Source organism: Myotis yumanensis, unplaced genomic scaffold, assembly GCF_028538775.1.
Source record: "Myotis yumanensis isolate MYYU_CA2020_CCGP unplaced genomic scaffold, mMyoYum1.0.hap1 SCAF_11, whole genome shotgun sequence".
Classification (NCBI taxonomy): Eukaryota; Metazoa; Chordata; class Mammalia; order Chiroptera; family Vespertilionidae; genus Myotis; species Myotis yumanensis.
This window is the reverse complement of record NW_027223762.1, coordinates 57,163,137-57,189,464: the sequence shown is the minus strand read 5'-3', so window position 1 is coordinate 57,189,464 and position 26,328 is coordinate 57,163,137. Positions and strand designations below refer to the sequence as shown.

The following is a 26,328-nucleotide window of genomic DNA, read 5'->3' as shown; positions in this document are numbered from 1 at the left end:
TCCTGATCTTAAAGGAAAAACTTTCAGCTTTCACCACTCAATTTGGGGTTAGTACTGGGGCTTATTACAGTGAGGTACATTCCCTTTATACTCACTTAGCTGAAAGTTTTTATCATAAATAGATGTTGAATTTCATCAAATGATTTTTCTGAATCTATTGATATTGATCTATGATTTTATCCTTGATTTTGTTTAGTGATGTGTCATGTCCAATGATTTGTAGATTTTGAACCATCCCCGCACTACTGGAATAAATCCCACCTGATCCGGGTGTATGGCCTTTTAATGTATTCAGTTTGCTAGTATTTTGTTGAGGATTTTTGTATCTATGTTCATCAGGAAAATTGTCATTGCAGATAGTCCCACTTACAATGACTGGGTTACACAACCATGTCATACAAATCAAATCACCTGGCTAAGAATTCAGGTCACAACATGTGAAAGAAAAATGCATCTGTGCATGGCACAAAATGGGTCCTCCATGAGTGTGAAATGACTGTTCTTTCAGGTACCAATGAATGAGAAATAAGAAACAAAACCGGAAGGCTAACAGGGTGACTATAGTACAAATAACTGAGATGGTATAAGTCCTGAGTGGAACAAAAGCTCATTTTCCTCTGAGGTCTATATGATTACAGAAAAAAAAAAAAAAAAAGAGTACAAATATTGGTATTAACATTCAGTTTTCCCTGTGAGAAAACCTTGGCCGCCTCCATAGCCATAAGTAACATAGCACTTTATCAGAGGATTCCTTCTAAATGTCTTATTTGTATTAATTGCAGATCTTGAAAAAATCTTTTAACTCCAATTCCTTCTTAATCCTTTGACAGTACAAATAACTGACCCAGTGATTTAGAGTTGCTATATATAAAAGTTCACCTTTACAGGTAATGTTTACAAGTCTTAAAATACCTATTTCCTAAAAGCTAAAGCAACACTGGTATGGATATCTATTTTAGCACTGTTTCATCTCCAATCCCTTTGACAACAAGGCTGCCACAATAACAATGAACAAAGATGTCTAGGCTTTTTAAAGGATGAGCTGGAGACTTTGCAGATTCTTTTACCACGTCAATTATCTGTTTAAAAATGTTAGTAACTTGGAAGTGAAAATTATTTTAGTAATATAAAAATAACTCAAATAAGACTGCTGTACCCCACTGCTCATGCTTTCTCCGTTGATTGTACTTGTGGGCTCTCAGCTCTTCAAAGGAGAATTCTGACTCTCCACAAATGAGCTTCTCCTTGCAGTACATAACAACCTGCTGAATGTCAGTTTTGGCTGTCAGAGAGGGATGTCCAGAGTATTCTGATTTAGAAATCACGACCACCCTTTGTTCCCTATAATGGGAAAAAACACATTATTTACAACACTGTACACAGCAGCTCTTGATGAGAACTAAGGAATAAATTAATGTACTTACATATTTGACTCTTTATCACAAGCTGAAGATGTTACTTTAGAAACTTCTGAACCCTAAAAAGACAAAATAAATAACAACAACAAAAAAATACTCACATACCTAAAAAGAAACCATCACACAAATTATTTCAAAAAACAATATGAATATGCTCACAGGGCCTCTCCATCATCACATAGATTTATTTATGTTCTTTTAAATTATAATTAATATCTGAAACTTGAGTTTGCATTATTAGTTGTAACTTCTACAACTAAAAAGTCCAATAGAAAGTGATTTAAGAATTCCCTACTTGGTAGTAGAGTAGGGCAGGCACTTATTCCCTTCAATCCAGTATAGGAGCTGGGCCACAGTGCCTAAGTGTTATAGGATTAACAATGCAAATGCCACATTTTTAATCATTAAGATTTTCTTCTGGTACTATTCTACCCTTAGGAGTTCCCAATGCTGGCATCTGTCACTACAACTATTTACTGAACATATCATACATGTCCTGTCCTAAGCTAGGTCCTGGGAATGTGATCATAAACAAGACCCATCACTGCTGTCTAAAAACTCAGTCTGGGCAACAGAAAGCAGCAAGGAGGCTGGCATGAATGTGTAGGATATAAACTGGAAGTGTGAGTATCTATCAAAATTAGAAATTCATATTCTACTTCTAGAAATGTGTTACATTAAGAAAACATGCCCATGTAAGATAAGATCAGAGCCATTGGATTTAGCTTAAAAGGAGGTCCCAGAAAACTTTGAAAAAGCAGTTGTGCCAGGAAAGATGCTGGAAAGAAGACTGAGCGAAGGAAAGATGAGCATTTTACACATCAATGAGCCTTTAGGGCAGAAGAGATCTTGACAGGGCAAAAATCTTAAGGAGTAAAGACAAGCTCAGGTGAAAAGCTGCCTTTTTCCACCGAGATGGCAGGGAAGGGTACAGTTACATTTATGGGTTGATGGCAGATAATTTATAGATGTCATCTGATGGTTTCTGCTGTTGTCAATGAAACAGTATTTTTGCCAGCTCCTGAGAGAGAGGTTAGAGTCATGTCCCAAGTTCCAAATTTGAAAAGTGTAAACAGGAGTTTAAATTCACTATAATTTGGTATTAGAGAGTGAAACGGGAAACAAGATATACATAAATTAAGAGATACATAAAACATAAAGAGTGCTTGAGAAACTGGAAATATAACTGCCTGAAGTAGTAGAACCTGGCTCTGATGTTATGGATACCAACGTTTAAAGCTGAGGTTTTTTTTTAAAAAAATTTATTCACTGATTTTAGAGAGGGGGTGGGGAAGGAGAGAAACATCAATTTGTTGTTCCACTTATTTATGCATCCATTGGTTGATTCTTCTATGTGGTCTGACCAGAGATCGAACCATAACCTTGACATACTGGGAAGATACTGTAACCAACTGAGCTAACCAGCCAGGGCCTGAAGCTGAGGTGGTTTTATTTAAATTGATTTTAGAGAGGGAGGAAGGAAGAGAGAGAGTAAGAGTGAAAAAGAGAGAGAAACATCTACATGAGAGAGATACACTGATCAGTTGCCCCATACACACTCTGACCAGGGGTTAAACCCGCAACCTAGATATGTACCCTGAACAGGAATAGAACCTGAGACCTTCCATTGCTCATGACAACACTCCAACGAGATGGAGCCACACCGGCCAGGGCTCAGTGTTTATAGCAGGGCTCAGGAGCCTGCAGGTGGATGTGGTCCAGGGTAGGGGTTCCTGGGCCTGAGAAGGCCAGCAGACGAAATAAAGAAGCTGTTGGGGAGCTTCTCAGTATATGGACATAGGAGGTTGTATAGTGGGGGTGCCTAAGTTAGATAAATGTAAGACGGTGTGGTCAGTCAGTAAGTTATTTAAATTTAATATTGGAGCCCTGGCCAGGTAGCTCAGTTTGTTAGAGCATCATCCTGATACACCAGGGTTGCGGGTTCAATCTACAGTTAGGGTACATACAAGAATCAACCAATAAATGCATAAATAAGTGAAACAACAAATTGATGTTTCCCTCTCTCTCTCATTTAAATTTTTAAAAAAATTTAATATTGGAAGTGAGCAGTGGTAGATGACAACAGGCCAGAAAGTCACCACAGGTGCAAGTGACATGAAGGGTAGAGTCATAGAACGTGTAAGGCAGCAGATTACTGTTCAATACCATTCCCAGTTTACAGAAATGTTATTACCTGATTCTTAGAAACACAGGCTGGATTTGATTTTGATGTCATCATTTGGTTTAAAATCTGAGCATTATGCAGAGGTTCTGAGGTTCTAGCTATGGGGCAGGGGGAATAATGAAATAAAGAGAAATAGGGGTAAAAACCATAATAAAAATTATTACAAACATATTCCCCCGATCTTTCAATAAAAGCATTACAAAATAAATCAGCTCTTTCAACATTGTCTCACAAAGTAGAACTAAAACACTTTTTGGATAAGAGAAATATTGTAGAAATGATTTTCTGATCAACTGAAAATGCCCAAGGAAATATCCAAAAGTAATGTAAACTGTAGTTATTAAAACAAAAAACAGGGCAAGTTAGTCCACACTTTGCTTAAATGTGATCTTTATTTCTAAGGAAGAAAATGACTACATTTCTTTAAAGTTGCATTAAACACATTTGATTCAAATCAAAACAGACTCTAGACTAAGTACTACCCTCAATTTAGGGCAATTTTTATTTATTTTTTGAAACCCTAAGAATATAATGAAGTCAAGTCATTCTTATGGGTTTGTTCTTTTAAAGTGCTAAGACAGAGCCCCTGATCTCCAGTGCTATTTAGCAGGCCTTAATACGATCAGAGTACCTTCCCCATTACCTAAGACAATACAATCAATAAAACTGAAAAAATTTGTTTAAGGATGGAAAAAAAAGCAGTGCAAATCAGAGACTAAATTAGCAACAATTTAAACATTTTAGAAAACATTATTTTACCTTGAGCTGGCAAATGGGTTTTGGTAACACGTGTCTGAAATAACCTAAATGACAGCAGAAAGGCACAAATAATCAATATAGAGAATACACTTTAGTTTAATACATATTTGCAAAAACTAAATATGCCAAGTACTTTATTCTAAGCTAGAAAAGACTGAGATCAAGGAATAATGTAAAGTTGAATTTTAGAGTTGTTCCAAAATTAAAAAATTCTTGGATTATCTTCGCACCCAATATATTCACATTAGAAAATTCATCTGTTTGCATAGTTTATATCAGTATTTCTTAAACCCATAAGGCAAATGCACCCTTCTTCTCTGTGTACCAAGTATGCCAATGTTCCAACATGGGGATTTAAACTCTCTTTTTAAGCATTCTATATACCTGGAACATATGAATATGTTTGGAAGAAGCTACTACTTATAAAGGCAGATATAGAATTGTTCATGCTGTGAGAACTTAAATGTCATTTTATGGCACTTTTGAACATCAAGCCAATTTGTCAAGTCACATGCAACATCCAGAGCTGACGTTTTTGAATGATGTGAGCAAGAGTGCACAGTATGAAGAGACTAAGAGACATATAGCCAAAGGCAACCAGATGCCAAATCTGATTTTACTCTTAATTCAAACAAACCAATGGTTCAGAAAAATTACATAGCAATGAATAACTGAAAATTAGATAATAAAGAATTACTGATAATTTTTTTAGTGAAAATGGTGTAAGGTTCACTTTTACAGATGTTTAAGGAAGTAGTTGGGGTAAAATATTTTGCTGTCTTACATTTGCTTTAAATTCTCCATAGAAAAAACAAGTTCAACTGTCAAAATTACTATTAAAAAGAGCACAAGGGGCCCAGGCCAGGTCTCTCAGCTGGTTAGAGCAGGGGTTCTCAATCTGTGGGTCGAGACCCCTTTGGGGGTTGAACGACCCGTTCACAGGGGTTGCCTAAGACCATAGGAAAACACATATATAATTACATATTGTTTTTGTGATTAATCACTATGCTTTAATTATGTTCAATTTGTAACAATGAAATTAGGGGTCACCACAACATGAGGAACTGTATTAAAGGGTCGCAGCATTAGGAAGGTTGAGAACCACTGGGTTAGAGCATCATCCCGATATGCCAAGATTGCAGGTCGAATCTCCAGTCAGGGCACATACAAGAATCAACCATTGAATGCATAAATGGGAACAATAAATTGATGTTTCTCTCTCTCTCTCTCCCTAAAAAAAAAAAAAAGCATGAGGACTATAACAAAGTAGACAAAAAAAAATGAGTATATTAAGTGCTGGAAGGGGTACAGTGAGATAAACTCTCTCATATGCTGCTAAAGAGGGACCAGCAGAACTCTGGTATAGCCTTTCCAGTAGGAAATCTAGTGATATGTATCACAAGCCTTAAAACTCTTCCTATACCCTTTCACTCAGTAGTGTCAATTCTGAGAATCTATCAGAAGAAACTAGCTAAAAATAGGAAATATATTAGGAGATACTTTAATGATGAGGGAAAAAAATCTTGTTGCAAAGCTGCATATGTTCATAAAGCATGGCTGCAATCCTATAAAAAGCAGAGAAAAGTGCCAACTAAAATGCCAAAAAATTTCTTCTGCTTCTTTAGTTTTCTATACCTTTCAAATTCCCTAAATGAAGGATATTACGTAATCACAGAAAAAGTAAACAATTGTGCAAACCAAAATTATTTATTAACATATATTGTTTTGCCCTGGCCAGGTAGCTCAGTTTGTTAGAACATAGTTCCATACACCAAAAGGTTGCAGGTTCAATTCCTGGTCATGGTACCTACCTAGGTTGTGGGTTTGATCCCTAGCTGGGGCACCAACAAGAGGCAACAAATCGATGTTTCTTTCTCTCCCTTTCTAAAATCAGTAGAAACATTTCCTCGGTGAGGAAAATAAAAGAAGAGAGATTATGTTTTTGTTGTTGTTGTTAATCCTCACCCAAAGATATTCTTTCCATTGATTTTTAGAGAGAGTGGAAGGGAGGGAGACAGGAAGAAAAAGACACAGAGAGGGAAACATTGATGTGGGAGAGATATAGATTGGTTGCCTCTTGCACCTACTATGATGTGACCAGGGATTGAACCTACAACCCAGGTATGTGCCCTTAAACAGGAATCAAACTCGAAACCCTTCAGTGCTTGAGCCAACACTATAATCCAGCGGTTCTCAACCTGTGGGTCGAGACCCCTTTGGCGGTCGAACGACCCTTTCACAGGGGTTGCCTAAGACCATCCTGCATATCAGATATTTACATTACGATTCATAACAGTAGCAACATTATAGTTATGAAGTAGCAACGAAAATAATTTTATGGTTGGGTCACAACATGAGGAAGTGTATTTAAAGGGCCAGAAGGTTCAGAACCACTGCTCTAACCACTGAAAATATTGGCCCGGGCTATTACGTTGTTCTTTATAAAAATCACAGTGTTCAACAGTTAAATTGTGACATAACTCTGGGACAGATTTATCAACTACTTTATAAGTATATAAAAGTTCATAATTTCTTAACAGCAGTATAGAGCTCAATATATACAACCTAACATAGAGTACAATTTCCTGTTAAAATACACAAACACAAAACACACACAGAGGCAGAAGAAAAGATATTGGAAGTATTATTTCTGGGCTGTTTGTTTCCTTTCCACTCTTGTTTATTATCCACATTTTCCACAACAAGGAGATGACAATAACATTATCTCCAGAGCAAATGCAGTGGGGCCTTGACTTAGGAGATTAATTCGTTGTGAGACCAAGCTCGTTAAGGAGCTCGTTAACTCAAATTACTCTATCAACTCAATGCAAAAAATCGGCGGAGAGACAGCTGGTATCTCAAAAAACTCTAAGTCAAGGCCCCACTGTATTACAGTTCAAAGCAGGAAACACCACACAGAGCTTCATTTTCAAACTACCTGTACTGTTGCTGCAGCAGCTCTTTAGGTTCTGCCTGGTTTTGAATTCCTCTCCGGAAGACGGCGCTGGCATGTTGCAGGTGTCCTTGGCCCTCCAGATGCTCAGCCCAGGTTATGTACAGAGGAGAGGACAGCTTCCCAATCCCATGGTTGTACAGAAACTCAAAAAATTGATGAGGGTCAGTGTTGCACTCAGCCTACAGAAACCCAAAGCAAAGAGACATGAGAACAAAGGACCGTGTGGTCTAGGTCTAGCCCAACCAACCAAAGGTTTCAGGCTGTACTACATAGGGCAGCAGTTCTCAACCTGTGGGTCGCAACCCTTTTGGGGATCGAAAGACCCTTTCACAGGGGTCGTCTAAGACCATCAGAAAACACAAATAAAATTATATATTGTTTTTGTGATTAATCACTATGCTTTAATTATGTTCAATTTGTAACAATGAAAATACATCCTACATATCAGATATTTACATTACGATTCATAACAGTAGCAAAATTACAGTTATGAAGTAGCAACGAAAATAATTTTATGGTTGGGGGTCACCACATGAGGAACTGTATTAAAGGGTCGCGGCATTAGGAAGGTTGAGAACCACTGGCATAGGGGAAAGCCCTTCTTGCTCTGATGACAAATCTAAAAGTGAAGCTCATTCCTTTCCTAGACATTTAGTGTCCCCCATAATTACCCACACTATTTCCCAACATAGTGAATTCTATAATAATCCACTGTATAAAGTATTACTTTTGTTTAATCGGAGCTGGCTCAAGTTCTATAGGATGACTCTATCCTAGTATTTTGTAATTTAGTGAACCAATCCATGTTTATTCTAGCCATTACACTTATGACTTTATTGCTAGAATTCATGTTCCCAAGCCATTATTTTAAGATTAAAGAGACCAAGTCTTTTAAAGTCTATAAGCTGAGGCAGCCTATCCTTTGAGTACTAAATTTAGTTTCTGAGAGCTCATATTTTCTTAATTATTTGCAATGAATTTAATTTATTCTCAGGAACCCTTCCCCAAACACAATTCCAACAAAGCTTTTTTTAATTGAATAGTTTCTACCTTGTGTTGTAACATTTATACACCTGATACACAGAGAAAGAGGGTTTTAAAATTAAATCAGACTCCACCATACAGAAGCCAAAAGGTTCTAAATTACACATCTCTGACCATAAAATTTATGACTGAAAACATGAGGAATTAAGACAGTCTAAAATCATCTTAAAGCCTGGGGGGAAAAAAGCAAGAGTATAATATGATTATGAATTTGAGTATACCTGTAACTGTACTTACAAACTTTAAACAATAATTGATGAATCTTGGATCATTATGGTATCTCTTGTTATCTAAAAATTCCTTCAGTAAACGTTCTAATAGAGTTGTAAAGTATTCTTTGTTCTCAGGAAAATTCTCTTCTATCCATTGCATATAACTAGAAAAATGTGGATAATATTAATTTTCAAGGCAACATAAAAATTTGTTTAAAGGAAATAAATGAACTAAATGCTAACCTTTGCCATACACTAAGTGGGTCATTGCCCTTGTAGCTCTGCATGTGGGCTTCGAACATTCTAGAAAAGAGAAAAATATGCACATGGGATATTAGGGATAATTCCTAAAAGCAAAAAATGTATTTTATTTTATACTTATACTAGAGGCCCAATGCACAAAATTTGTGCAAGGGGCTCGGTCCCCTCCGCCGCGGCAGCTGCCTCTGTCTCAGCTGCCTCTGCCGCTACAGCTTCCTCAGGAAGGTTGTCCGGTCTAATTAGCATATTACACTTTTATTATTATAGATACCTTAAAATGAAAATCTTAAATACCAATTCAGGTACTATCTATATATATAAAAGGATAATATGCTAAGTGTCCCTTCTACCATCCGACTGATCGCTATGATGGGCACAGACCACCACAGGGCAGATGCTCAACACCAGAGCTGCCAAGCTGCAGTGACTTTGCAGCAGCGGTTCTTGGGTGATGCACCCCGAAACCAGAGAGGAGGGAGCCCGATTCCGCGTGATTTCACCTTCAGCTGTGGGTTATGTTGTTGCTGGGGCACTGTTGTCCCTGAATCTGCACACTTGCATTTTCATTCCACACACTGTACAACAGCAACTTTGCAGAGTGCCCTCTGGCACTCCTGGACCCCTCAGGGGATGTCAGAGAGCTGGTTTCCCCTGAGGGACCCTACCTGCTGGAGGGACCCCACTCACCCTGCAGATGGTAGGGAGGGGCCGCAGGAGGTTGACTCCAAGGCGTGTCCAGCCCATCTCACCCAGTCCTGCCCCGATGGCCACCTTCTAATTAATTTCCCTTCAATGTGCACGGATCCAGGCACTGGGCCACGAGTTTAAAAATTAAAAAAGCCGTCACTCAGGATGGTTAGAAGAAGCACTTTCCAGAAGAAAGTAAGACCAAGGCCTCTGAGCTTGGTCCTAAAACACACAGCTGGAGAGTTCCCAGCCCTATCCCCAGACTTCTCCTCCACTGATCCCCACCGTCACCACCAGCACCAGGAGGCAGTGCCCACCAGTTTGCTGCTTCCCCTCCTCCTGATGGATTTGCTTTTTGATTTAGCAAACCCACTTCTCTAAATCTAGAAGACAATACACCTGTGTATGTGCACAATGCCACTAGTACTGGATTTTCACTGCAGCAAAATCTGTAATAGCAACAGGCTGTCAACAACCAAGTATGTGCCAATGGAGGACTTTTCAGATCAATTATGGAACATGAAATATTCTGCAGTTGTAAAAAGAATGACAAAGAGCTCTACATATTGCTAGAGAAATCTCTAAGGACAGTGTTCAGTAAAAAAAAGCAGTATATACCCTGCTACATCCCATGTGAGGTAAAGGTAGGAATTGTACACATACAACCATAGCTATACTAATATTAATATGTCATTAAAATACAAATACATCTGCACAAGAAACACTTGAAAAATAAACTAGAAAATGGTTACATATGAGATGGTGGGAGAGTAGACAGGCATAGATCTCAGTGAATACTTTTCTAAATCTTTTTTGCAACTATGTTAATATGTTAGTTGCTTTTAAACATCAAAAACTGCTTCTACATTTTGAATCTCCCTTTCATGCCTCTTGGCAGACAAGGCCCTACAATGTCAGGTCCACGGCACACGTTTCATGGTGTGATGCCAGCCCCGTGTCCCTAGAGCCGTGGCGAGTCCACTCTACACCGAAACGTGGAGTTCACGGGAGCGGAGGCCAATGTAACGTCTTCAGAAAGTGAAAAGAAGGGCAGAAATGCCGCATGTCTCCCTGTCAGGGGAGTGGGAGGGAGGCAAGCTTCTGGAAGTGAAATCCTTGGCGGCTACACTGAAGGCTGAAGAAAAAGTCTTAGAGAAAAGAGATGTTGGCTTTGACTGAATCCCGGATCCCAGACAGCAAGCTCCCCCTGGTGCTGTCACAGAGGTTTAACTCTCAAGTGATTCTGAAACCGCGGTATAAGTCGCCTCCACCACAGAGCAAAGGGTTGGGGATTTAAAAAAAAAAAAAGATTAGACTCACGCAGCGGTTCTCAACCTGTGGGTCGCGACCCCTTTGGCGGTCGAAGGACCCTTTCACAGGGGCCGCCTAAGACCCTCCTGCATATCAGATATTCACATGATGATTCACAACAGTAGCAACATGACAGTTATGAAGTAGCAACGAAAATGGTTGGGTCACAACATGAGGAACTGTCTTTAAAGGGCCGGAAGGTTGAGAACCACTGGTAGAGGCTGACATCAATAACACTAAGTGTAGCCTTCTTTTTTTTTGCTTAAAGTACATGTCATTCAAAGGCTTTTAAAAGTTGACTGTGGGGTGATCGGTTAAGAGCAATTTTAAGTTCTCCCCATGCTCTGCAGTAAGAAGTGGCCTTGAGCCCCGGCCGGTGTTCCCAGTGGTTGGAGGTCAGGCCACGCAGGGAAGGGTCGCAGTTCCAGGTCAAGGGCAGGGGCCCGGGTTGCAGGTTCGACCTGGTGGGCGGGCGCCTGGGGGCGGGGGGGGGGGGGGGGGAGGCCAATTGATGTGTCTCTCACAGAGATGTCTCTCTCACACACACACATCTCTTCCCCCCATCACCCCTCCTCTTCCTCTCCTTTCCTTGAACTCTCTCGAAAAAATATCACCTCAGGTGAGGATTAACAACAAGAGTAAGTAGCCTTGAAAGTTTCTCAGGAAACCTACACGCAGCTTTAGGTTCTGGCTGCGCTGGGTTTGTCCCCCGGCGGCGCAGGCCCAGAGCGGGCTCCTCACGGGGGACAAGCGGGGCTCTGAGGGCCTCACCAGTGCCCAAGTCCCCCCACACAGCTACCTGCCAGGTTTGGGCAGAGGCGCGGGCACACGGCGGGGTCGGTCCACGACTCGAGTGGCCACAGCCCGGGTGGGCAACGCTGGGGTGGGGCCAAAGGCCGCGGAAAGGGGCGAGCGGAGCAGGAGGCAGGACCCGGCCGGCCGGGACAGGCAGACCGCAGGCTGGAACCTCAGGTGCCCCGGCGCAAGCATGCCCACCCACCAGACCCACACTCACTGCAGGACGTTTTCCGGGCTGTCCATGGCGAGAGGACACGCCGGCCCCAGCCCCGCCAGCGCTGCGAGTGAGGAGCCGCCGCGAATTCGAATCTCCAGCGCAGCCGCAGTAGCAATGACGAGCGTTAGGCAGGCTCCTGGCCATTGGCCTCTGCTGCAGTCAGACTGGCCAACCGCCGCAGCCGTTGCTAGGAGACCAAGTCCCGCCTCACCGTGATGAACATTTGCCAGGCGCCTGGCCATTGGCCTCGGCTGCAGTCGGGTTGGCCAATCGCCGGGGCCGTTGCTAGGAGACCAAGTCCCGCCTCATCGTGATGAACATTTGCCAGGCGCCTGGCCATTGGCCTCGGCTGCAGTCGGGTCGGCCAATCGCCGGCGCCGTTGCGGCCGCAGCTCCTCCCACTTCCCGCGGCCGTAGACGAACCAGAAGCTTGCGACTGGCTGAGGGGACGGCGGCGCGGGTGCGTTTTCTAAGTTGGCTCTGGCGTGGGTAGTGGATCTTTTTCACAGCCCTTCAAGTTGCACCTGGCTTCCGCAGGGATCATCCCAGGGAAGGCACAATGGGAGATGAATACCTAACCTGACACCTCTCTCCGTCCCCGCCAAGCGAAAAAGTGGGGCCTTGGTCCCTAATCCCCAAAGTGGTGCCTTTTCGACTCCTCTCAAATATATGAACCAGAATCACTATGCCTGGTTCATGGAAAGAAGAAAAATAATGCCTTTTGTGGGTACAGACCGTGGCGTCGTTTGAGGCCGCGGAGCCTGGGGTATAGGAGTTGGGCAGGTGGGGTGAACCCAGCACCCGCAAGACCATGCACCTCACTTCCCGCAGTTTTCTGTTCCGTGTCTTCCGCTGTAAGAGGAGAAAGACGCCAACGCCATGAAGTTTCGTCGCACAGCCTGTAATGCAGTGGCGAGGGTTAGGGCGGTTCATCAATGACCCAGGAAAAAACCCTCGCGGTTGTTGGCTTAGTGACTGGAGCGCGAGGGCAGGTGGGTGGGCACTCGGGGTTGGCCATACCCGGCATAGGTGGCCTTGGAGACCTCGGGGCTTGATTGAAGGGATCTGATTGAACTGATCTGAAAAGCTGCGTGCATGTCCTGGAATGCCAGCTATTAACATCTTGTGTGGAACTAGGAGCTCTGGAGACCAAATTCTCAGGAATTATAAAATTAAAAAAAATTAAATAGAGACCTCTTTCTAAAGGAGGCCAGATGTCCAAGAAGTATGTAATCTGCTGATGCTTCCTGCCTAAGAGTAAGTAGAAAGCGTCAGCCTAGCGCTCTGGGCCTTTGGTCTTTCATAATTTCCCGTTTTACCTCTCAATAGTGTTTCTTCAAGAGCCACTTGACAGTGCAAGTAAAATATAAAGGGCTAGTCATGGGATTATTCCTTCTAGAGAGGCTGTTTGGATTGTTTGCTCTTTTAGGGCGTTTAAGTTAAATACCTAAAAATAATAGTAATTAATTAGCAGCTTCTAGAAACACTGATGGTCTCAGAGTCCACAATTTCTCCCAGGGTGTGGATCAATTGGATCTACACAAATACCTTATTTGTGGGGTTTATTATTCAGAGGGTACTCACTCTTTAGATAATTCCTGTGATGGCTAGCAGGAATTAATAGATTTTTAGTCCCATCAGCTCAAGATTTCAACTTGTCATCAATTAGGAAATGTTGATTGAACAACCATCATGTACTAGGTGCTATTGGATTTATACCTAATTAACTCAGATAGAGTCTGTCCTTATGAGATTAGTGGTTTTGTCTGGGAGATGAAGATACAGTCACAGGAAATTGTATAAGGGTATTATACACTGAGTGGCCAGATTATTATGACCACCTGACATTTGTAGGCAAATTAGCTATAATTTCCCGCTGAAGTTGCTAGAGGGCCAGATCATTATAAACGTCTGAATAGCACAACATACTTAAGTATCGTTGCTGATCAAGTTCATCCTATCATGTTGATGGCATATCCCAATGGAGATGGCTTCTTCCAACAAGACAATGCTCCATGCCATGGTGCTCCTATTGTGCAGGAGTGGTTTCAAGAACATGAGGGAGACTTTACCTTGCTTAGGTCGCCCCCACAATCACCAGATCTCAATCCAATTGAGCATTTGTGGGATGAAGTTAAAAGAGCCATCAGGCAGCTGGTCCCACAACCATCAAATCTCACAGAACTGGACAGTGCTATTCATTAGGCATGGTGTCAGATTCCTTGCATCACCTTTCAACATCTCGTGGCGTCAATGCCAAGAAGAATCGCCGCAGTATTGAAGGCAAAAGGTGGCCCAACGAAGTACTGATGGGGTGGTCATAATAATCTGGCCAGTCATAATAATCTGGCCACTCGGTGTATATGTGTGTATTAAGTGCTAAATGAGTGAGTATTCAGACTATCCGCTAGGAGAGTCAAGAGGAGAGCGGGAGAATGGGGCCTGTTGGTCAGATAAAGCTTCATGAGGAAGGGGGGTGTTGAATTGGGCCCTGAGGTGGGGATGGATGTGGGTGGGAAGAGCTTGGGGGAGGTCATTCCTGGTATATAAGAGGGTTACTGAGGGAGATCACCCTTGACTCTTGTTAATGAACAATTGAGATTCTTTTTGTTTTTGTGTGTTTTGTTTTGTTTTTTGGTGTTTTATTTCAGTATTTTATTTTTTCATTTTTAAATACATTTTTATTGTTGATAGTGTTACAGATATCTCCCATTCCCCCCCTCCTCCTAGCCCCTACCCCCTCTTCCTAGCCCCTATTCCCCTTCCCCAGATCTTCACTACTCTATTGCCTATGTCCATGGACTATGCATATTAAGTATACTAGAGGCCCGGTGCATGAATTCATGCACCAGTGGACTTCCTCGGCCTGGCCTGTGGGATCGGGCTAAAACCAGCTCTCTGACATCCCCCGAGGGGTCCCGGATTGCGAGAGGGTGCAGGCCAGACCAAGGGACCCCACCAGTGCACAATCAGAGCCAGGGAGGAACACGGGAAGTTGGCCAGCCAGGGAAGGACCGTGGGAGGACTCCAGGGTGTACCCGGCCCGTCTCCCTCAGTCCTGATCACTGGACCCCAGCAGCAAGCTAACCTACCACTTGGATCATCTGCCCCCTGGTGGTCAGTGCACGTCATAGCGAGCAGTTGAGCAGCCTTAGCATATCATTAGCATATTACGCTTTGATTAGTTGAACAGACAAACAAACACTTAGGCTTTTATTATCTATACTAATAAAAGGGTAATATGCTAATTAGACCAGATAGACTGGACAAAGCCACAGTGGCAGGGGCCGAGGCAGTTAGGGATGATCAGGCCAGCAGGGGAGAGCAGTTAGGGATGATCAGGCCAGCAGGGGAGAGCAGTTAGGGGTGATCAGGCCAGCAGGGGAGCAGTTAGGGGTGATCAGGCCAGCAGGGGAGCAATTAGGGGCATCAGGCAGGCAGACAGAGGCGGTTAGGGGCCATCAGGCAGGCAGGCAAGTGAGTGGTTAGGAGCCAGCAGTCCCAGATTGCAAGAGGGATGTCCAACTGCCGGCAGTCAGACATCCCCTGAGGGATCCTGGATTGAAGAGGGTGCAGGCCAGCCTGAGGGAACTTCCCCCTTCCCTGTGCATGAATGTCATGCACCAGGCCTCTAGTATAAGATAAGTTCTTTGATTTATCTCTTCTCATCTCCCTAACCCCACATTGAGGTATGTCAGTCTGTTCCATGCCTCCATGCTCTTATTTTGTTGGTCAATCCATTTTGTTCATTAGATTCCACAAATCAGTGAGATCATGTGATATTTGTCCTTCTCAGATTGGCTTATTTCACTTAGCATAATATTTTCCAGGTCCATCCATGCTATCCCAAAGGGTAAGCGATCCCTCTTTTTTTTTTTTTTTACAGCTGCATAGTATTCCATATTGTAAATGTCCCACAGCTTTTTTATCCATTCATCTATTGATGGGCACGTGGGCTGTTTCCAGATGTTAGCTAATGTAAAAATGCTGCTATGAACATAGGGCTGCATATATCCTTTCAGATTGATTTTGGGGTGTTATTTGTTTTTGTTTTTTGATATATTCCCAGAAGTGGGATCACTGGGTCAAATGGAGGTTCCATTTTTAATTTTTTGAGGAAACTCCATACTGTTTTCCATAGTGGCTGCACCATTCTGCATTCCCATCAGCAGTGTACTAGGGTTCCCTTTTCTCCACATCCTTGCCAGCACTTGTTGTTTGTTGATTTTTTGATGATAGCCATTCTGAAGGTGTGAGATGATATCTCATTGTGGTTTCAATTTGCATTTCTCTGATGTTTAGTGACTTTGATCATTTTTTCATGTGTCTCTTGGCCATTTGTATGTCCTCTTTGGAGAAATGTCTATTCAGGTCTTCTGCCCATTTTTAATTGGATTTTTTTGTCTTCCTTTTGTTGAGTTGTATGAGTACATTATATATGTAGGATATTAACCCCTTATCAAATGTATCATTGGCAAGTATGTTCTCCCATTCAGTAGATTCCCTTTTCAATTTGATAGTGTTGGTTTTTTTTTTCTGTGCAGAAGCTTTTTATTTCTATTTAGTCCCATTTGTTTATTTTCTCCTTAGTTTTCTTTTTGCCCTGGGAGATGTATCCATAAACATATTGCTACATGAGATGTCTGAGATTTTACTGCCTATGTTCTCCTATAAGATTTTTAGGTTTCATGCCTTACATTTAAGTCTTTTATCCACTTTGAGTTTATTCTTGTGTATGGTGTAAGTTGGTGGTCCAGTTTCATCTTTTTGCATGTATCTGTCCAGTTTTCCCAGCACCATTTGTTGAAGAGACTGTCTTTATTCCATTGTATGTTCTTGCCTCCTTTGTCAAATATTAATTGACCATAATGGTATGGGTCAATTTCTGGGGTCTGTGTTCTAAATCTATTGGTCTATATGCCTGTTCTTGTGCCAGTACCTGTTGTTTTGGCTATAATTGCTTTGTTGTATAGTTTGGTGTACAGTATTGTGATCTTTCCTACTTCATTTTTCTTTATCAAGGTTGCTGCAGCTGTTTGGAGTCTTTTATAATTCCACTGGAGATTGTTTTTGAAAGACTGGTTTGATAGTTTGATTTCAAATCCTAAAGGCTAGATTAAGGAGTTTATATTGGGTCATGATTATAACTGGGTCTTTTGATCATGACCAATTGTTGTGTTCATAGGACTTCATGGTAATTACACTCAGCTCTACCTTATTTTCTAGAAGCCACAAAAATGCCCTGGGCTGGGTTGCTCAGTTAGTTAGAGCATCATCCCAATATGTCAAGATTGAAGGTTTGATCCTTCAATCTTTTTAGAGCACATACAAGAATCAACCAATGAATGCATAAATAAGTGGAATAACAAGATGTTTCCTTTTCTCCCTTCCTCTCTCTAAAATCAATCAATCAATAAAAAAATACAAAAAAATCACAAAAAATTGCGCTCCTTTACTTTTGCTACTAGGGGTTCCTCTCGTACCAGGCTTGTTTATGGAGGTATTCTGGGTAGCCCTTTCACACCGCCCCTTAAAAAAGACACAGTGAGCCATGATAAAGCCCACATACCAATAACTATGGGCATATCTAGGAGTCGTAGAAACAAGTATTATGATTGTTGATGAATAGAAACGGAATGGCATGTTTACAGGAATAATTTTCTGGTTTACTGAATGATTTCTCTTGGTCCTTACTTATGGAAGTCCCTCTCTGCCATTATTCTTATTCTGAGGGAGAATTACAATGACCGGCCTACATAATGTGTTCATCTTTTTTCTCTTTTTTTAACAAAAAGCTTTTTTTGTCTTCCTTTATTTTAGAGAGAGAGGAAGGAAGAGGATGAGAGAGAAGAAGAAGCACCGATCGGTTGCTTTTCAGGGACCAAACCTGCAACCTGGGTATGTGTCCTGACCACAAATTGAACAACCCAAGACCTTTTGGTGCACAGGACAACGCTCCTACCAATTGAACCACACCAGCCAGGGCCACAATGTGTTCATCTTAATGTCCTTATTGGATTAATTAACCTGGTGGTGTCAGGAGGATTTATTTGGAACAGGAAGAGGGATGGATCTTAGAGGCAGAGGACAGTAATTTTCAGACTTTGAACTGAATTTGGAGACTGAGGAATGAAAGGTAAAGTAGGGAATCAGATCTCACAGAGAGGGAGTTCTCAGGACACAATGACATCTTCAGTATGTCGGGAAAAGAAAAGAAAGATAAATTGGGGGCCTAGGAAAATTGGCAGAAAGAGGCCATTGAAGCCACTTTGTTTTTAGGCTTTCTTTGTTTTTAGACATGCGGAGTTAGAGTGTTACCAAGCATTTGTCCTTGTACAGAGCAAGATGAGAGACAATGGAAGGAAGGCAGGCAGGTGGTTCAAAGGCTATATGAAGAAGCTTATTGAAGTTTCCTGTGCCGTTTTTTGTTGTTGTTGTTAATCCTAACCTGAGGATGTTTTTTCCATTGCTTTTCAAAGAGCGTGGAAGGGAGGGAGGGGAAGAGAAAAAGAGAGATAGAGTTGTGAGAGACATATCCACTGGTTGCCTCCTGCACACACCCCGACTAGGGCCTGAGGGGGGAACCCAAAACCCTTGAGTGGAAATTGAACCTGCCACCCGACAGTGCCATGCCAGGCCTGATGTTCTATCCACTGAGATATGCCAGCCAGGGCCCATGCTGTTTTTTTCTAAGAGCTTCACATTATCTCTCAGTGTCAGGGATAAATTAAAAACTTCCAAATAGTTTGACGAAGAAACAGTTTGATACTTTGATGAGGAAAATCTGTAGACTCTCAAATGCTGGCAATCTTTACAAAAGTACAAGATACCTAAAGGCTGGCAAAAGTGTTGTTTGTTTCTTAAAAGTTGCTAATTGGAGCCCTAGACGGTTTTGCTCAATGGATAGAGTGTTGGCCTGTGGACTAAAGGGTCCCGGGTTTGATTCTGGTCAAGGGCACATGCCCAGGTTGTGGGCTCAATCCCCAGTAGGGGAGCATGCAGGAGGCAGCTGATCAATGATTCCCTCTCATCATTGATGTTTCTATCTCTCTCTCCCTGTCCCTTCCTCTCTGAAATCAATAAAAATACATATTAAAAACAAAAGAAGTGTGCAGTTACAACCTTCTCTTCCTTTAAAACTCTAATTTACCTCATTTGCTAATTTCAATGTTTCAAATTTCTATCTAAAATGACCAGTAGATTTTCTAAATTATTAGGAAGGCCAGTAAGTGAAGTATTTTAATTTGTATTTGGCCTTTCAGTGATTTGTTATCCCAACATCATAATTTCATAAACTTATTGAACAAGGAAAAGCAGGCCACGTCAGAGGACATAAGCTCCAATCTTGACTTTCCCAAGAAGCAGCAAATCTGGGAGTCAGTTTCCTGATCTTTAAAATGAAAACAGCAATATCGTTCCTTATCTTCATAATGATTCTCTGAGGTCCCCTGTCCTGTAACCTCACAAAGTTCTTCATTCAGTTCCTGAGCAACCTTGTGTTGTCACATGATATCAAAGTTAGTGTTGTATTTAGATTAGAAAAATGATTATTTTCCATAGGTTCAGCCTATTTAACATAAGCAAATAATCACAGATGGACAGATACCTTTCTTTCCCTGGGAAATTTAGAGCTATTTAGAATAGCAGTATTAGATGTGTTCCTGAAACCTCATATAAAAGTGAATATTTATTAGTAGACTCAATACAGAAAGCTGGTGAATGATTTAGGGGACTAAGAAATATTAACAGTAAAGTTGATATGTAGAAAGGGAGATATAAAGTCCCATCTTAGAAAACCTTGTTCATCCTCGAGTGTGTTGTGAGTTCAGAAGAAGCCCATGTGGTCAAAACTCAGTGTCCATACTGTATGGTAGTAGCCTGGGGAGAAAGATGGGGGTGTGGGAGGACCCCAGCGCCCTGCCCCCAGCACCCTCCCCAGGAACCTTGAATAGAATGTTCAGTTGTGCATGCTGTCCTGGCATTTATGTGAAGGACCCAAGTGATACCTACCATAGCTGTCATTTCTACCTGGGCATGGGTCTAGAGACCAGAGGACCTATTTCTTTCCCTTTCCTAGTCCTTACTGATTGGAGGCAACTTGGTTCTTCATAAGTTTAGTCTTGCAGCCTGAGCACTGATGAATGGCAGGCTGTGTTCTCTCCAAACTGGCCTGCCTTAGCTCCGTGCACCTCCTCACCCCTCTTGTCAGCTACAGAGCCTTCCTCCAGTTTCTTCTGTGGAACATTGAATCCTTCGGTTGCTGTGCAAATTGTGCTTCAAGGGGGCCCAGATGTTGGAGTTTACCAGAAAAAGACTTCAAAGCAGTGATTTTAAATCTATTTAAAGAACTAGCCCTGCCCTGGATGGTTTGCCTCAGTAAACAGAGCGCCAGCCCAAGGACTGAAGGGTCTCTGGCTTGATTCCGCCCAAGGACACTTACCTCAGTTGCAGGTTCCATCCCTGGGATGTGTCTCTCTCACATCAATGTTTCTTTCTCTCTGTCTCCCTCCCTGCTTCTACTCTCTCTAAAAATCAACGGAAAAACATCCTTGGATAAGGATTAGCAAACAAACAAACCAAAAAAGAACTAGCCCTGTCCAGGTAGCTTGGTTGGTTGGAGCTTCTCCCTGTACACCAAAAGGTCTGGATTTGATTCCTGGTGAGGGTACATACCTAGGTTGCAGGTTCAATTCCTGATTGGGGTGAGTACAGGAGGCAACCAGTAGATGCTTCTCTCTCACATGGTTGTTTCTCTCCCTTCCTCTCTTTCTAAAATCAATAAATACAGATCCTCAGGTGAGTATTAAATATCCTGTATAGTAAAGAGCTAATATGCTAATTAGACCTAACAGCCGAACGACCTTCTGGATGTCCTTCCAGATGACCTTCCAGACGAAGCCAGGGCTGTGAGGGCCGAGTTCCTTGCATTAATTTTGTGCATTGGGCCTCTAGTATATAATAAATAAATATGTTTAAAGAACTAAAGGAAACCATTAAAGGAAGGTGTGATAATGATGGTGCATAAAATAGAGACTATCAGTAAAGAGACAAAGTGTAAAGGAGGACCAAGTGGGAATTCCGGAGTTGAAAAGTACAATAACCGCAATGAAAGATTCATTAGAGGGGTTCAACAGTTAAGTTGTCATAAAAAAAAGTCAGTGAACTCAAAGCCAGAGCAGTAGAGAAGCTAAGGAATAGAAATTACACACACACAACCACACACACACACACACACACAAAACAACACAAGGAAAAATGAAGAGTCTCAGAGAAATGTGGGACATTAGTGCACCAACATACACATACGAGGATAACAGAAGGAGAAGAGAAAAAGGAGGGACAGAAAAAATATCCTAAGATGTAATGGCAAAGGTGACCACAATATAATGCTTCAGCAGATGCTGAGTGATAGACTAAGGCATCCTCCTACCATCGTGCAAGTGATGGAACCAACTGAGGAAAAGGAGCAGGGAGACCAGCATCCCTCAGGACTGAGGAGCTTCCTGGAGGTGGGACTTTCAGTGCTGAAACTGGGACTTCCAAAGGACTCAGACTGGGAGCAGTGGGACCCACGGGGACACGATAAAGCAGCTTCCCAAATCACCCATTTCCCTTCTGCAACCCCAGCACAGGGCCATGCTCTTCCACTAGAGGCCAAGCTCTGCTGTGTCACCTGCAAGAAGGGACTGACTGGACCAGCGCCAGGGGGCTGCTGGCTCTGACACTTTATGGTCCCATGATTTCAACAACACACACTGAAGTCTGCTGTGAACAGTCTGTGCCTTACCTCACACAGTATGTTCAGTTAGCATGTTCTTGGTGGTATATTAGTTCAACTTAATCCTTGTACACCAATGAAAACTATATCTGTACAATAGATACTGAAGATGAATCTGATTGGCCATGATGAGTGAAAAAACCAGACACAAAATATATATAGTGTCTAGCCCCAGTCTTTCAATATTAAGAAGCAGTCAAAAATAGTTTGTGGAGCTACTAGCCAAGAGAATAGCTAGCACTGGGCAGGGGAGAAGAAAAGTGACTGAGGGGTGATTCTGGGTGCTGGTGATGTGATGGCATTTTCCTTGATGTGGGTAGAGATGATCAGATGTATTTTCTTTGTGATAATTCATTGGCTGTGCTTTTGTGACTCATGCCTTGTTCTTGGTGTATTATAGATAATAGTGTATTTTAAAAATAAGATACTAGTTTATGCTCAGCAGTTGTGTGTGTGTGTGTGTGTGTGTGTGTGTGTGTGTGTAACAATGCCATATCTATTAGTTATTTATTGATTTGTTACACATTACCTTAAAACTCAGCAATCTATAACAGTAGCATATTATCTCACACAATTTCTGTGGGTCAGGAACTTCAGAGCATCTTAGCTGGTAGCTCTGGGTCTCTCAGAAGGTTGCATTTAGGGGTGTTGGTTGGGGTGAAGTCATATATATATATATGAAGGCTCGATGGGGGCTGGAAGAGCCATTTTCAAGATGGCACATGCACGTGTCTGTTGGTGGGACTCCCTCCCACCCCTTACCCCCATTCTTCCCCAGGTGGCCCTCTTCACAAGGCAGCTAAAGTCTCCCGGCAGCTGGCTACCTCCAGAGCCAGTGATCAGGCAGCTCTGTACTGTTTTCTAGATGAATACATGTCCTTATGTGTGTGGAGTACATTCTTTTCTATTGCTAAGTAATATTCCATTCTATGACCAGACCATCGCTTATTTATCTGTTCTCTCAGTGATCTATGCCTGGGCTGTTCCATCATCTCTCAGTTTGGGGAAATTATGAATAAAGCTGATCTGAACATTCTTCTAAAGAATCTTTGTGAGCATGTCATTTTGTTTCTCTTGGCTGAATACCTAGGAGTGTAATTGTTAGGTCAGGATAGGTATATATTTAGCTTTATGAGAAACTGCTAGACTTTTCCCAAAGTGATTGTACCATATTATGTTTTTACAACAAAGTATGAGAATTTCCGTTGCTCCATGTCCTTGTTGACATTTGATTTTGTCATTAAAAACAATTTGTTTTTAGCCACTTAGGTGGGTGTGTAGTGGTACCTTGTAGTGGTTTAACGACATTGAGCACTTTTCTTATGCTTATTGGCCATTTGTATATCTTCTCTTGTAAATTATCTCTTTGAACCTTTTGGAGGATGTTTGTGTGTGTGTAGCTCACATGTAAACTTGTGTAACCACCAGCACAATCGGGATACAGAACTGGTCCATCACCACAGAGAAACTTCTGCGTTTCCTCATCAGTTACAGTCTTCCCACAACCCTAACCCCTGGCAGCCACTGATCTCTTCATGACTGTAATTCTGTCATTTTGAGAATGTTGTAACATTGGAATCATACAGTATGTAACCTTTTGAGTTGGCTTTTTTCATTCAACACAGTGCCTTTGAGATCCATCCAGGTTGTGTGTACCAGTAGTTTACGCTTTCTCAATGCTGAGTAGCATTCCATTGTGTGCTTGTACCACAGTTTGTAGACCTGTTCCCCCATTGAGGGACATTTGGATGTTTCTAATTTTTGGCGATTGCAAATAAAATTGCAATGAACATTAATGTATACGTATGTGTGTAAACAGAGTTTCATTTCTCTTGGCTAAATACCCATGAGTGGGATTGCTGGGTTGATGACAAGTGTATGTTTAACTTTAGAAAGCACTGTCATACTCTCAGAGAAGCTGCACTTCTTAAAAAAAATTTTTTTTAATCCTCACCCAAGGATATTTTTTCCATTGATATTTAGAGAGAATGGAAGGAAGGGGGAGAAAGAGAGAGAGAGAGAGAGAGAGAGAGAGAGAGAGAGAGAGATTAGAGACACATCAATTGGTTGCCAACTGCACCTGCCCCAGCCAGGGCTGGGGATCAAACTGCAACACAGGTTATGTGCCCATGACTGGGAATTGCACCCCCCACCCTTTGGTGCATGGGCTGATGTTCTAACCACTAAGCAACACTGACCAGGCACTACACCATTTTTTATTCCCACCAACATCAAATGAGAGATCCCATTGCTCTGCATCCTCCTTAACACTTGGTGTGTTGTCAGTATTTTTTATTTTAGCCACTCTAATAAGTGTTTATGATTTTTTTAAAAATTATTTTTATATTTTACTTAGTACCTTGTAGTTGGTTCTGATTCTTCAGATAGGACAAGGATGTCAAGGTTTGGGCCATTCTTACCAAGTGCTATTCTTGCTAAATGTTAAAATGTAGCACAGTATTTTGCAGACCAGTTGCAAACAAGATGAGCTTGAGGGGGAGGGAACTGACATAAATGTAGCCAACTGCAAAGAGGAAACTAACATGTAATTGATCAAATAGTGCATTCAAGCAATGGCTAAGCCTCTGTGTGGGGAGACAGAGCTTTGTATATAGAGACCCTGGCTCCTTCACTTGCTGCAAGTAAGTAAAACCTCTTCTTGTTTTTGAACAGAGCACCCCAGGGGGTGAACCTCTTGAGTTTGGTAACAATTCCACTTGTGAGACTTCCTGCAGAGGTGTTTCACACTGAAGGCTCACACCAGGCTTCTCTGAGGGAAGGTGAAATTAGCATCACTTGTTTCAGTGCTTGCCAGTGGCATGTCCTAGCTCAGAGGTTTTCAATCTTGTTCTTAGTGATGGGATGTGTTTTCCCCACTAAATCCCACACAGAACATCGATACTTAAATCAGATGATGGTAGAGCTGCTGGGGGTTGAGTTGGGCCCTCTCTGTACCCCCACAGTTGTCCCTGAGGTGTCCACAGCCTATGAGGCTCAGCTCCTCATCTTGACACTAATGCCATCCACTCAGGACCTGCCATGGCTCTTAATTCCCTGGGGCCTCTCTCTATAATCTGAGGCATGGAGATGAATAATTGCCATATCTTCATATCTTACAGACCCACAAGAAAACAAAAGGGACATTATATCTATTAAATTACATTACTGTTTAGGATTCATTTGCCATTGTTATACAAATGTTATTTGAGGTGGCCTATAGGTGGTTGTTAAATGTGGAGGTTGATATTTAAAGACAGAAAATACGTAAACAACTCAGCATGTTGTGTAGGAATTTGAAGCTTGTGGGGCCTTCCTAAAACCCTGACTTTTCCATTGCAGAGATCGTTACCTTTTTTCTTGAAAAATGTTAGGAATTTAGATATTCTTAATGTTCAAGCTTTTGGGCAAATAGTTTCTAAGACTTTTAAATCCAATTTTCATTCTTTGTTAAAAGGAAATTACTTGTGGTCACAGTTCAATGAAGAACAAGCGCCATCTAGTGGTTATTTTAAGTGTACAATTTAATGTTTAAGGTTTGTTTTTGTTTTTTGATGTGTGTGGTTTATTTTAATATGGTTCGAAAGTCAGAATGCATAAAAAGGTATTGTTCCCCATATGCAATATTTTTCTCACATCTACTCCATGTACATAAAAGATAAACACTGCTATGAGTTTCTGGTGGGTCCTTTAAGAGATTAAAAAACAACAACAGTGCATATGCAAGCAAATATATAGTTTTTCCCCTCCATTTGCAAAAATTATATAGCATGGCAGTAAAAGTAATATATTCACTTGTTTATACCTTGTTTTTCATTTAAAACACACTTTGGCAATTTCCCCATATTGGCATATTAAGAGATTTTTTTTTATGTAGTATCCCATTGCACGGTTGTACTGTATTTGTATCGTATTTTACTCTTTGTTGATGAGCTTTTAGGTGTTTGCAATGTCTGCTGTTACAGCTCTATAGTGAATAGCTATTCCTGCTCATGTAGCATTTGAATCACCCCAGTAGTGCATTTTGGGATGAGGGTGGGAAGGGAAAGGGGAAAATACACCTTAATTAAAATGTCCTAATGTGTCTCTGTTGAGAAATTTCTTTTTAAATTTTTTTATTGTTTAAAGTATTACATATAGTATTACATATATCTCCTTTTTCCCCTATTGACATCTCCCCGGCCATCCCCACCCCCCGGCACATGCCCTCACCCCCCTAGGATCTGTGTCCATTGGTTTTGCTTATATGCATGCATACAAGTCCTTTGGTTGATCGCTTTACCATTCCCCTCCCCCCACCTTCCCTCAAAAGTTTGACGGCCTGTTTGATGCTTCTCTGTCTCTGGATCTATTTTTGTTCATTGATTTATGTTGTTCATTTTCCACAAATGAGTGAGATCATGTGGTATTTATCTTTCTCTGACTGGCTTATTTTGCTTAGCTTAATGCTCCCCATGTCTATCCATGCTGTTGTGAATGGTAGAGAAATTTCTTTAAAGTAAGGAACATGGGTATTAAGAGCTGTTTATTAGTAGCCCAGTTTTCTTGAGGCATGTTTACTTTATAGTTTTAAATAGTGTTGTAGTTCCTTTGGTTTGTGCATGTATTATCTATGCATTAACGGTCCTCCCCTGCTCTTCATTGTGTCTTATTTTCCTACATAGATTGACATAAAATCATTACTATCATTCTATTCTAGTGAGAT

General features: G+C 41.6%; 2 protein-coding genes across 2 annotated transcripts in view; one reads left to right on the top strand and one right to left on the bottom strand.

Annotated features, from left to right (window-relative positions):
• The window catches only part of BUB1 (BUB1 mitotic checkpoint serine/threonine kinase), a 43,245-nt gene extending 31,325 nt beyond the window's left edge, over positions 1 to 11,920 (bottom strand). The window contains exons 1-8 of the mRNA XM_070428523.1: positions 11,849 to 11,920; positions 8,818 to 8,877; positions 8,600 to 8,738; positions 7,301 to 7,497; positions 4,363 to 4,406; positions 3,613 to 3,701; positions 1,425 to 1,477; positions 1,157 to 1,341 (exon numbers count right to left, since the gene is read on the bottom strand). Coding sequence (XP_070284624.1) covers positions 1,157 to 1,341; positions 1,425 to 1,477; positions 3,613 to 3,701; positions 4,363 to 4,406; positions 7,301 to 7,497; positions 8,600 to 8,738; positions 8,818 to 8,877; positions 11,849 to 11,874 — 793 coding nt within the window. The 5' untranslated portion in view covers positions 11,875 to 11,920. The remainder of the gene's footprint in view (positions 1 to 1,156; positions 1,342 to 1,424; positions 1,478 to 3,612; positions 3,702 to 4,362; positions 4,407 to 7,300; positions 7,498 to 8,599; positions 8,739 to 8,817; positions 8,878 to 11,848) is intronic.
• The window catches only part of ACOXL (acyl-CoA oxidase like), a 110,945-nt gene continuing 96,489 nt past the window's right edge, over positions 11,873 to 26,328 (top strand). The window contains 2 exon segments of the mRNA XM_070428328.1: positions 11,873 to 11,971; positions 12,241 to 12,308. Of these exon segments, the coding sequence (XP_070284429.1) occupies positions 11,873 to 11,971; positions 12,241 to 12,308 (167 nt within the window).